Source organism: Mauremys reevesii, linkage group 2, assembly GCF_016161935.1.
Source record: "Mauremys reevesii isolate NIE-2019 linkage group 2, ASM1616193v1, whole genome shotgun sequence".
In the NCBI taxonomy this organism is placed as follows: Eukaryota; Metazoa; Chordata; order Testudines; family Geoemydidae; genus Mauremys; species Mauremys reevesii.
This window is the reverse complement of record NC_052624.1, coordinates 228,672,774-228,685,852: the sequence shown is the minus strand read 5'-3', so window position 1 is coordinate 228,685,852 and position 13,079 is coordinate 228,672,774. Positions and strand designations below refer to the sequence as shown.

General features: G+C 42.4%; 1 protein-coding gene and 1 long non-coding RNA gene across 2 annotated transcripts in view; one reads left to right on the top strand and one right to left on the bottom strand.

The window, feature by feature from the left end:
- Positions 1-2,530: 2,530 nt before the first annotated feature.
- Positions 2,531-13,079, bottom strand: part of LOC120398487 — an 84,830-nt gene continuing 74,281 nt past the window's right edge. Inside the window, exon 4 of the long non-coding RNA XR_005594472.1 lies at positions 2,531-2,654. This is a non-coding gene — a long non-coding RNA (uncharacterized LOC120398487). The remainder of the gene's footprint in view (positions 2,655-13,079) is intronic.
- Positions 7,679-13,079, top strand: part of CPA6 (carboxypeptidase A6) — a 117,024-nt gene continuing 111,623 nt past the window's right edge. Inside the window, exon 1 of the mRNA XM_039525949.1 lies at positions 7,679-7,794. Coding sequence (XP_039381883.1) covers positions 7,679-7,794 — 116 coding nt within the window. The remainder of the gene's footprint in view (positions 7,795-13,079) is intronic.

The window sequence follows — 13,079 nt, the reverse complement described above, 5'->3', positions numbered from 1 at the left end:
AAATGCTCCCACTATGTTAAAATCAAAATAATTGAGCAAGTTCTACCCCAGAATTGGCTGCACTTTTCTGCTGAGATCATGCTCCCTAGATGTTGTATATAGTAATGTTTTGGGATTCTTCCAGATGAAAGGTACTGTGTATAAATAAAAAAAATATTAAACTGAATGTGTACTCAGTTGAATTGTATCATGTAATCTATCCCAAATACACAGTAACCCACTAGCTAGGATTTGGAGGATGGTATCTAGAAAACTGATTTTTAAAGATGCTGCAGTCAGTAAAGGCTTGCAGCTTTACCTGTCACATGACTGTTTGGGGTGGAGTGTAAAAGGAAAGGGAAGCTGGATCAAATAGCAACTAAGCATCTTTCCCCACTGGCCAAAGTGGAAAAAGCCCCTGGAAATTATCTTCTTGTCTAGTGTTTTCCAGTTTATTTGCCTTTGTTTTGTGAATAATCAAACGGGTCTGAGGAAAGGGTCTTAAAAGGATGAATGGTTGATGTTTTAATTCCGTTTCCTGGCCAGTGAAACTGCCCACCAACATACAGGTGGATATGTGCATTTCTAAGTTTAGGTTTTTTAAAGTCAATTCACATGAAAATAAAATTCAGTGCTGCAAATATTATAGTTTTTAAAAATATATATTGAGGGATACACAACGAATTGGTGACTAAGACCCTGTCTACACTAGAGGCAAACAATGTTAGGCAGAAAATTTTACAGTATTTTCTCTCTGAAAGCTTAGATTTCATAGAGTTTAAGGTCAGAAGTGACCACTGGATCATCTAGTCTGACCTCCTGTACATCATATGCCATTACATTTCACCCAGATACCACAATACTGAGCCCAATAACTAATGAGACCAAAGCATTTCAGTCTGCAAGAAACTAAATTGTTGTGCACCACAGACAGAACAGGAGAGACAGAGGTGAACCAATGCCAAAGACCCCTGCAATGGCAGGGAATTGATTAGGTGAGATATACCTACATGATCCTAACAAGAGATCCATGCCCCATGCTGGAGGGTAAAAAAAACAACAACACACACACACACACCCACACACACAGTCCCCTCCAATCTGACCTGAAGAGAAATTCCTTCCCAACCCCAAATCTGACGATCAGTTTGATCCTGAGCATGTGAGCAACACACAAAAGTCAGGTATCTTAGAAAGAGGATTCTCTGTACCACCTCAGAGCACTGAGCACCCATCCGATGTCCCATCTCCAGCTGTGGTCAATATCTGGAACTTCTTCTGGACCAGGAACACTTCTTCCTTCCCATTTCACCAAGACTGGAAACTTTACAGAGCTGTGCACCAGCTTCCAGGAGCAAAACAACATGTTTTCAGAACTTGAATGATAGAGCCATGTAGCTCTATTTTTCTGTACATAAATTATGTACAAATCTGAAATGCCTGGTGCCCAATTACTTATAGTTAGCTTGAAAGAGAACAGAGGTATCATTTCAAGCACAAATGTAAGATAACCAGATGATGATAAACAATTTTGAAAAAAACTTTTCCTGCAACTGCAGCTGACAGACTAACATCTGAGAGGGCATTTCATTTTCCCTTATCTTTATTATAATACTATACATAATGTTTCTATTCCTTCTAGAAATAATCAACAATATAATGATGGTCCTCTAAAAAACCCTGGCAGCTATGAGTTGTTTGATAAGTCATACACAACAGTATTTTATTGAATTTATTCTTTCAGAAATGCCTGTTTCATATGGACATGTGGTAACCACTAGATTATATAAATAAAAATCAACACCTATCCTCTTTTATGCGTTGTAACTTCTATGGAACTTCCATAGATGTTCACTAGTTCAAAAAGTCATTCAGAATTCTTATGGTATCTCAAAGCAAATATTTTCCTTTTTTTCCTTTCTTCCCTAAGCTAGAAACCCACTGAAGTGCATCCCCCTGATGTTGCAAACAAGAAAATTAGATCTTGAGCACAGTCTTTGCGATTGCATAACACAGTATGGAGGTGGGGGATTGGGCCCATTTGAAGCATTTTATATACCAAACTAAATCAAGGTTAAAACTTACCTGAGTCTGAATGTGAGCAGCCAAAAGTTGGTCTTTTTAAAGAAATATTTGTAGAAACGATTATGTGGGATAATTTGTACACATTGCAGATTAAGAATACAATCCACTCCAAAGTACAGGAGACTGTATGGTCTAGTGGCTAAAGCGTAGGACTGTGTCAAAAGACATGGATTCTATTCTTGTATCTTTCAAAGACTTTGTCTGACGTTGAGTAAATCCCCGTGCCTCAGTTTCCCCTTCTGTGAAGAGATGCAAATATACTAACTTCACAAAGATGACAAGGCCTAGTTTCCTAGTGATTTTAGAGCACTTACAGATCCCAGGAGAAAAAATGCTATAAATATTCAAAGTATTGTTGTTAACAATAGACACATGATCTGAATGGGAAGTGGAAGAAACACTTACAATTCTTTTGGTATTTTCACGCTTGATTTTTTTTCACTAGGATTGAAAGGTTAGAAAAATGCCTGAATGCTGGAAAAAATTGGCTTTCCACTGGGCTGGAAATATTAACACCACATCTGGGAAACCTTGTTGTCGTGGACCCTCTGTGAATGGTAGCAGATGTCAGGCCCTTGTGGGTCTGCTTCCTATTGGAGGAGAAATCCATGATGCAGAGTTTGGGTATAAACCATATAGTCTTACTGCAACTTGTTAATTTACATATTTCCACCACTCATGGAAAAGAGGTTATTGCTCATATGCCATTGTGACCACCTCTTTCTGAATGCTCAGCGCCACAAATACCCAGGGAACAACTCTGCTGACTCTAGGCAAACAAAAAGCAAACTCTCCTAATGCATGCCACACCTCCCTCACAGAAACGGTATCAACAAAACAAAACTCCACAACACAGCATTCCCGCCAAGGCTAAAAACTTGCCTGCACACTAAGGAAGAGAATTTGTAAAGCTAAGGGTATGTCTACACTGCAAATCCAGAGGTGTAACTGCAGCACATGTAGACATACCTGAACCAACTTTGATCTAAGCTAGTTCAAGTAACAGTGGCTGGGAAGCAGAGGTACCACAGGATGCAGCTGCTTGAGTATGTATCCAAGGTCCCTTGGGAGGCCAAGCTAATCTGAGCAGCTGTGGGTTTACTGCTATTGTTACTTGAGCTAGCTTTGATGCAGCTAGACTGCAGTGCAGACATAACATAGTTACACACAGGGTATCTGATGAACATTGTCATAACATTTGTTTCTAAAGTTTCTCAAACTTCAGTCGTGCTACTGAGACAGCCCCCAAAGGAACTAATTATGCTGCTTAGATATTCATAAGCTCCTTATGGGCACCTGAGTCCAACAATAGCACCACCACAGCTAGGAAACGGCCGGGGGTGGGCAGTAGAGTTTTCCCACAGTGCACCATGTTCCTAGGGATAGAGTGTCAACACGGAGGGGAGGGGAGGGAAGGGGCTAGGCACTTTAGGATATGTTTACTTTGACTCAGGTTTGTGTACTGCTGTGTGGATGCCAGAGCCCTAGGTTCAAGCAAGGGCAGGGATGCTGGAACACTTTTTGTAGTGGGGGTGCTGAAAGCCAGCTAAGGAAACTGTAAAGCAGTGGTCCTCAAACTTTTCACCTTGTGCCCCCCCCATTATCCCTGTCTGTGCTCCCCATCCCCTCCCCCCACCTGAGCTGTGGTTCAGGGAAGGGGGGGGGACATGGATGGGGTAAGGGGCTGAGGCTAGAGCCACACTGGGGGTAGGTGTTGGGACAGCAACCGGGACCCCAGGCACGGAGCCCAGGGCCAGCAGCTGGGATCCCAGGCGGGGGCAGGAGTGGAGCCAGGGACATGGGCCTGGGGCGCTGCAGCACCCCCTGCATACCTAGTTCCCGCACCTATGAGCATGGGTCAGAAAATGCTTAACCCAGGGTTCAAATGCAGTGTAGATGCTTAAGCCCAGGGTTCCCTGACACAGGTCAGCTGACTCCAGTCCCACTAACCCTGGCCTTGCATTCCTACGTAGTGTCCTTTTGGTCTTTGGCTAAATTCAACTCTAGAATATGTGGGCAGTTTTCCATTAAAGTAACTGGGAGTTGCACTCACTCATTAAGGACTGTTTGGCCACTTGTCTTTCTTAACAGAAACAAAAGCCTCGTATATAAAACAAAATTGCACTGGTTAATTAATTTATTTATTTATTTTTAAGAAATGTAGTTAAGCCATGAAAACCCTTTTGTGGACTCTTATTTCAATTTAAGAGTGCCTTATTTCAGTTTAACAAACAGTTTCCTAATCCATTTAAACAAGCCTGGTTTAAACTCAAGTAAGAGTGTCTATCCATTGTTCTGCAGCAGCTTTGACTAATTTGGTTTAAAAAGAAAAAAACCCACACATTTAGTTAAATTGGTGCCACCTTCTCATGTAGACAAGCCCTGGGACAGTTTGAAGATAGGAGACATGGTTAGCACCAAGCTGCTCCCTCTTCCAGTTTTCACTACTTGGTTTTGAACTGATGTAAGTCTCTGAAGGCAGTACAGGAATATACTCAGCCTGGGGATCCATAGTTCTATCACTATTCTGGCTAGTTTTGCTATTTTTCAGCTACATGGTTTCTCCCAGCTATCCCACAATGCTGAAAGATATACATTTTAAATACATGTTAAACATGCAAGATTGTATTACCCTTTGCAGTGTACAGCTACTAGGAGTTAATTTTTAAATGTTCATTCTCCCTTAGTGTTATTTCATCTCTCTTATTTGTCTTTGAAATTTAACTGTCATATCCTCTTACACTGTACTTCAGAGAGGGCTGCAGAAAGATACCTCCAAAAGGATAAACATTAGGGATGAAGTCCCCAGCCCAGTGAAGTCATTAACAAAAGTCCAGTGGAGTCAGGATTTCACCCTAGAACTAGAAGCCTAGGTTTTGGTATGAGAGTAGCAAACATGTTATATTGCTTACACTTTGGTAAACTTGTGTATTACTTAAACTCTGTGGGGGTGGCACAGGGAAGGAGATGTAGCAAGAAAAATGACTAACAGGAGAGTGTAAGAAAGTGAGTTACTTTTTCTTGCTGTAATATTGTCCTTTCATGTTCCACAGCATACAAGATACCCCAATTTACTGAGATTTAGTTTACACCACCATATAAATCACCTCTGAATTTGTCCCTATTTGTCAAAATAGACTGTAAGCTCTTTGGGGAATAGACCATGTATTTGAGAATGTTTTTACTACATCTACTACAGTGGGGTACCACTCTTGCCTAAGGTCTATGGCACTACTACAATACAAAAGTTAATAATAAGCAGAATGGGGATTTTTCAAATCAAAATGTGGCCCAATAAAATGGTCAAGTAACGCTATTAAAATGGTTATGCATAAATTATATTACCCATTGGTACCACATGCAAGTAGCATATTAGAAAATTGTGTATTTATTACAAAATGAATGCAAGGACTTGCAAGAAAAGGTGTCTATTTGTCTGTAGGAGATGTAAAGTAATGTAGCCAAGAGGCATGCAATATCACATGCTGAGAGGTAAGAGAACACACGCAAATTCACTACTGCTAAAACTGTTGAAAACAGAAGAGTTACAGCAGAAATGAATCTGAGCCTTTGTGCAGGAGCTAGGATACTGTTTTGTTACAGTCGGCTCAATGGATGAACACTGGTAAATGCACAAAAGGGAATAATCCTGCATTGGCAAAGAGATGGACTAGATGACCTAATCGGTCTTTTTCATCTCTAACTTCTATCATATGATTAGCCTCGGATTTAGTGCCACCCTGGAAGGACACAAAGGAAAATGTTAACTTGCCTTTCAATCACCGAGCACAAAGTGTGCACGATTTAATACAATTCTTTTCAAAAAGTTCCCCCTTTCCCAATGAAACATTAACAGGAATTGAACAGCGTTTCTCTCATGAACAAATCTTGACTGGTTTTATTATTTAGCCCCTATAGCTCTTACTGATCTCAGAGCTGTGGGGAGTCAGTATTTTTGAAGCACTTTGTGATCCCTTTAATATTTCTATACTGACTTGTATAAAGACACACGGTCAATTTGTTCCATTTCAGAATGAACTTTTTACCTAATATTTTTGCAAGGAACCTCTGAGATTTCTATAAATGAAAAAGATTTGAGGGGAAAATATTTCTCTTTTTTCTTTGCTTGTGCTGTGCATTTGATAGCCCTGTGTGTACAGTTTCCACTGAATTTCCCGTTTGCGTGGGTCTTTCAAACATCAACAAAGGAGAAAAAAAAACAGTTCAAAGTATAGGAAAGTGTAATGGTAAAGATTTGGCTGGGGGACTCGAGGACTAAAACTATTTAAAAACCGGCTATGCTCTATTAATTTTATTACTGTAGTTTCTCTCCTGGACTCCAGCACCTTTCAAGTCCAGGTGTTCGGTAGCACTTACAACTGTGCAATGCATCTTTCTCTCTCCTTCACCACTTCTCATCACCTTTCTCCACTATTGACATTTTATGGACGTTTCTTTGATCCAACTCCTCTCCAGGACTAACGAGCTCTTGAAATAATCTCCAGCAATGACACTTATCGCGTGTTAACCGTCTCTCTCTTTTACGGGCCAAGAGTTGCTGGATTCGTTTGTGCCAGCCCCAGCCCGCCGAGTAAGGTGTGGGGAGCCGGCAGTCAGGCATGCCCGGTTATAAAACACGTGCTATTGCCGAAAGTAAGTACCGGTATACGGTTCGGCTCTGTCCCGGAGTAACAGAACCCCACACATTGCTCCTGTGTCGGGGCGATTTATTTTAGGCTGGTGCTTTGACAGGCTAGGCACAGAATAAAAGCAGGGCCGGTGGCTTTCCCGGTTGCTTTAACAAAGCAGATCATGTTGTTCTTTGACCGAAATGCCAAATGCTTTTGCTCACCGCCGGAAAGAGGCTCTTGTCCCAGCAACGTTTTGAAATGCCACCGTGCCTACAGGAGCTTTGCAAAGCATGTGCCCGGGGGGGACTAACCCTGCCTGGCCCAGGCGGCAGCAGCGCCCTGGCGTGACCCGCACGAGGCAGCGCCCGTGAAAGTGTCAAATGCCGGGGTCAGCTTGTGCCACGGGCAGGCGCCTTTCCCCGGTACCTGCTGGCGGCGGTGGGACACGAGCTCCACCGGCGGCACCACCCCGACTGGAGGCCGTTTAGATCTGTGGAGGGAGGGAGCCCCCGGCCCACGCACACTCACATCCCAGGGGGAGGCTGTCAGCGGGGGACACCGGGTGCAGCTGTTCGCCCGCCCACCAGCCCCCGGCCATCGCCCACCCCCGGCCGCAGCCCTCCCTCTTGCTCTGCCCTCCCCCCCCCCAGCTGTGGCTGCGCATCCTCCCCTTGGAGGTCGGACTCCAGCGGCATATTGGGGCCGCTCACACGGGCGGGCGCCTGCCAAGCTCACCCGTGCCTGGTGCCCCTCTCCTGTCCCAGCCACAGCCCGACGCGGCTCCTGCCGCCGACAGGCAGCCTCCTACCCGCAACTTTCTTCTTCAGCTTAGCTACTGGTGCAGAACAGCGACACCTCCCTCCCGCCCAGGAGATCGGCGCGGGCTGCTGCTTTGTGTGCACGGGAGCTGCCAGCCACCTGGACACGGCGCGGCTGCGGCAGCGGCAGCGGGGCGCTCAACTGCATCCCTGGTTCCTCGCACCATGAACCTCCCCGTGACTCCCACTGGCCGGAGAGCTGCTCTTCTGCCGCTTTGTCTGCTCGTCCTAAAGACCTGGGTGCCAGTGCACAGCTACCTCTACAACAACCGCTATGCCGGGTAAGTCCGCTTCTAGCTCTCCCTGCACTGCTGTTTGCACTGGGATGGATGAGCTCCTGGACTTGTCCTTAAAGGTTAGGGTGGTCGGTTAAACACCCCTACTTACTAAAACCACCACCGCCACCCACAAAATACTCAAATCGCCTTCTTCTTTCTCCCCTGAGATCCAGCTATGCTAGCGGTAGGAACCCGGCTATTCCCCTCTCCCCCCCGCATTAACTTTTTGGCTTACACTGGGTCTTAAATGCATTATGCTCTAGTTCTCTTTTTGGTAATAACACACACACACAGTAATACTTAAATATGAAGGATGCTACCTCCAAAGCAGTAGGATTGCACAAATATGACCAGTCTATTTAGAAACAAGAACTTTCCTTTTACACAAAGGGTTTAAAAAGGAGGCTGCATTTTTATTCTAAACCAATGGAAGTTTGCATTTCTTGTAAAAGTGAATATAGATGTTTTCTGAAACTCATTGAAATGGTTAAGAGAAAGTTAAATAATCTTACTGAATGAAAAAAAATATCAAATCCAAAACATCCAGGGAAAATGATTAATTTTTCTATAACAGATTTTGGTGATATTTTTACATTATTTAATATTAGATCTTTGCTTATTTAAGAGTAATCTCTGTGTTAGAAAGGGGACAGTATGGTCTTCATATCAGTGAAAGACTGTATAACATCATTGGGCCTTGGGTGTTCTTACTATGCTAGACTTTTCAGTAAGGGGATAGATAGACAGACAGACAGACTTTTTGTAGAATAGATCTTTATTAAGTATTTAACCAAAATAATGTTATCATCAATAGATATGGTAACATCATCCATTTCTATCCAAAGACAGGGTGATTGCTAAACATAGGAACCACTAGAAGCAAAATGGTGTATTTTCAACAGATAGTATAAAATTCATTAAAACTGATCTGCAAATTTCTTAATCAGCACAAGTAACCCTGGAAGTAAGAACTATATTACCACTTTTATTTTATTAAAACAGTCAGATTAGGCACATTCATTCCACTGCTGAAACCACATTCACTGAAGTTTAAAAGCTGTACCCTAGACTCCAGGGAATGGCTGGCTATGGGAACTGGTAATGTGATATGAAGCCTTTCACCTCTAGGTCACCAGTAGTGACAGAAAGTACTTAACATGTGACAGCTGTTTTGCTGTCTCAGGCCAATTGTCCCTGGGGTACAGGCATCAAAAAACAAGCACTCTTGTTGGCAGTATCAGAGAGGGATGGACAGGGAGACGGAATTCCCCTCTGACACACCAGGATCCTACAATAAGCTCTGTGTGGGTGCCGGGTTCCACCCACATGGAGCTCACTGAAGGATTTATGGCTCTCTGTGGCCTCAGCCAAAGAGGTGATTGTCTTTACATTATGGCTGTACTGCATTTGTTTGAAGATAACTAGGGAGGAGCTCAGTTTCCCAGTGCTGTGAATGTGGCACCTTTCATGAGCACCAGTTGCATATATTATAATATATTGAAAATGTCTGTCTATATCTTCTAGGCTTAAATGAGACAGTCAAGTTGAAATTTAGTCAATTAAAAGAGAAAGTTGTAGTTTCAGGCAAGCAAGTCAATTGATAAGTCAAATAATGTCAATTAGCTGTCTATTATTTCTTTATCATAATCAAATATTGTCAGATATTCCAGCGAGAATGCCCTCATGTAGGCAGTGCGCCTTTCTGAGTATATCATGGCACCATTCTTTCATTTTTTAGAAGTTAAAAAAATGTGAAAAACAAAAAAATGGAGTTGAATTAATTCAGTTAAGTAAGCTGTGTTTTTCAATTAGGCATAAGTATCTCCCTAAGCTAAGCCTATTGAAGACCACAAGTCTTATTGTTATTGTTCAAATAAATTAGTGCTTTAAACTATTTGACCATTTTTACATTACTTGATGAATATTTGACTGGTCAGTTAACCAAATATTTTTGGAATGGTGAGATGCCCAACCCTAGCTCCCTCTGCTAATTGTTGTGGTTTCACAAGCACATTTTCTTAAGTGTTTTTTTTTTCCCTTTTTTACTTCTTCTCCTGGTGCTTTCTGAAAGACTCACACAAACAACTATCTGCATCATATGGCCCCTATGCTGCAAACTACTGTACACAGCAAGACCCAGGAATATGGTGCTTCATACAGAAGTCAGCCCAATACTGATAAGCTTACAGGATCTGGGTGTACGCAACAAGCACTGTGAAATTTCCTAGTCACAAAGTGCTGTCAAATGCACAGGCAAAACAAACTAGAAAAATCATTTCCCCCCTCTTTCATTTATACTAGTCATAGGTGTTATTTGTGACAATAGTAAGTTTAAAAAAAAAGTCAGACAAATACAATTTTTCAAATTGAAAAGATCCCTTCAAGATGCCAGGTATCTCTTGCACTTCTGAAGCCTGTCTCAACAGGTCTTGGTCCTGGGCAGAATCGCTTTATTTCACTATAATCTGGAGTTCAGAAAAGATCAAACAGCTATACAGAATTGCAACAATTGAGCAAGTGTGACTATCATTACTGAACTTGTTGGCAGACAGAGAAAACAAGAGGCCAGGGAGTAGTGAAGTGCTCTTAAGAACAACAATCAAGAAAGGGACACAGTTTTTCTCTGATCACTGTAAAAAGGGATGCTGCCACCCCCAGCCCCTCACTTTCTTTTAAAGAAATTTATCAATCTAAAGTATTCAGGCACCTATAGTAAGTATCCTGTCGTCATTGCAGTATCTAGGTGATAGGCACAGCTTTAAATGTAACAAATCCATAATTGGGGCTTGAGGATAAAAACCCTCTTTTTAAAAATAAAAAGACTTAATTTGAGGCAGGAGCACTGGTGCTGCTCTGGGGATGGCTGTAGCAGAACTCAAAGCAGCACCAAGAGGCAGGAAGGCAATTGCAGATGTTCAAGTGGGACTCTGACCTATAGCTGCTGATATGCTCATGTGCTCCTTTTCCTAACACCTTCAAAGATGTCAGGGGAAACAGACAGGGAGGGAACAGAATGGAGTTGCAGACAGGTGTAGGAGAGAAGCAGCTGTTGCTGCCAAAGAACAGAAGGACGTTCTAATAGCCACTGCCACTTGGGAAAAGAATCAGCTCCAGTGGGTAACCCCCCATACACATTTTTTTCCTCTTCCCCTTTCAATTATCCTATAATTTTTTTCCTATCAATATTGATTTTCATTCAGAAAGCAATTTTCAGGGAATCCTACATCCTTTTATTTCGCACCAAAGAAGCCTACAATTGCCAAAGTGAGAGCAGACACCTGTATGAGCACACATCAGAACCCGTCCTGAAATCCTACTGCAGGCAAAACTCCCACTGAAATCAGTGGGAGTTTTCCTGGTCTCAGATCTGCAGGAGCAGGCCTGTAATGAACAGAATTCTGAAGACAGTTAAGCCTGGTCCTGCAATCCTCATTCTGGCAAATTTATTCTTGACTTCAGTAGGAGTTTTGCCAAAGTAAAGGGTTTCACTCGGCATAACTGAGTGCAAGGGTCTGAGTTTGATCTCACATTGGTGTTACACTAGTGTGACTCCATTGATTTCAATGGAGTTCCTCCTAATTTATCCTGGTGCAAATCAGATCAGAAGCAGGGCTTAAGTATGCAGAGTTCTCAAAGGAAGCATCACCAAAGACGACTCTATAAGTACTTTGTCCCTCACTCCAAAGATCCCAAAGCACCTGAGGAGATGTGAGCTTTAGGACTCAAAATGAAAAGCACCTCAGATCAGGCAGCAGAGCTCACTAAAATGGAGGGGGGATAATATGTTCCATTCATTCTAATATATACACCTTCTGAGTTTGCCAAACAAGGAGGAAGGCAGGCAACCTTGCTGCATTTTGTTAAACTGAAAACCAGACATTTTGCACCATCTGACAGCAACAAAATTGCCTGAGCAGTTGGGGTGGGGTATGGCCGAGGCTGACATACAGTAGCAGGCATGATGGAAACACGTGATGCTCGTTTCTGAAACATAAGTAAGGGGCCACTGCTGAACACATTGCTTTTGCCAGTGTCTTCCCTCAACACATTGAATGATTTGAGGAACCAGGATCCTCTGTAGGGCATAGTGAGAAACTGACCCCAGTAGTACATTTATTTAAAGGAATATTGTATTGTGAAGTTATTCAGCACTACTGCATACTGTTGCACTGTGTTGCACTTCCCAAGAAGAATAGCACATGTGCTGATAATGTCTTCCAGTATTGTTTTTCTAAAGCTTCTAGAACACTTGAAGGACTAATGTCACTTTTAATGGAGGCATGACAAAAATAGAATAATCTGTCACATCAAAACATTTTTCTTCTGTGTACTATATCCTAAAAATGGCTTTACAAAGTGAAATATTGACATAAAAGCTAAGGCTTGCACACTGTACATATGGTTTGTAATAGTAAAGTTATTCTGCAGCAGCAGCGTTTGCAGTTTGCTATACCAAAACTTCGAGACATTACAAACAGCTCACAGCACTTTAATAATACAGTCAGCGGTGCCACACAAATGACTCAGAAAGAAGGGCAAACTAGTGTGTCTTCGGCTTTGATTTAGAGGAGAATTGGACAGCACTAATGACCAGAGTGGTCCCTGGGTGTTAAATGGCTGAAGTAACAACTAGGTAGCAGGGCACATTTCAGATACAAGACAATACAACAGTTTAGTACAGAGCAGGGGTAGACAACCTATGGCACAGGTGCCAAAGGCAGCACACAAGCTGATTTTCAGTGGCACTCACACTGCCTGGGTCCTGGCCACCGGTCCGGGGGGCTCTGCATTTTAATTTAATTTTAAATAAAGCGTCTTAAACATTTTAAAAACCTTATTTACTTTACATACAACAATAGTTTAGTTATATATTATAGACTTAGAGAAAGAGACCTTCTAAAAATGTTAAAATGTATTACTGGCATGCGGAACCTTAAATTAGAGTGAATAAATGAAGACTTGGCACACCACTTCTGAAAGGTTGCCGACCCCTGGTACAGAGGAAGTCTTTGTGTTGTGCACACATTGTGTGGAGTAGGTAGAGTGCCTACTAAAATTGTGTACCAGAGATGGGATTTCAAATGTATACATCATGGCTACTTCATTTTTCTCCCCCAAAGCATTAAAGACACAAATCTACTTTAAAAACAAAACAAATAAACTATTCCCCTCCCACTTAAGTTAACAGAAGAGTCCCATCTTTTCCATAAGAATAGGATAGAGCCCTAATCTCCGTATACAAGAGGGGAGGAATACTGGAGATGCAGGTGAGAAACGTCCACTTTTTA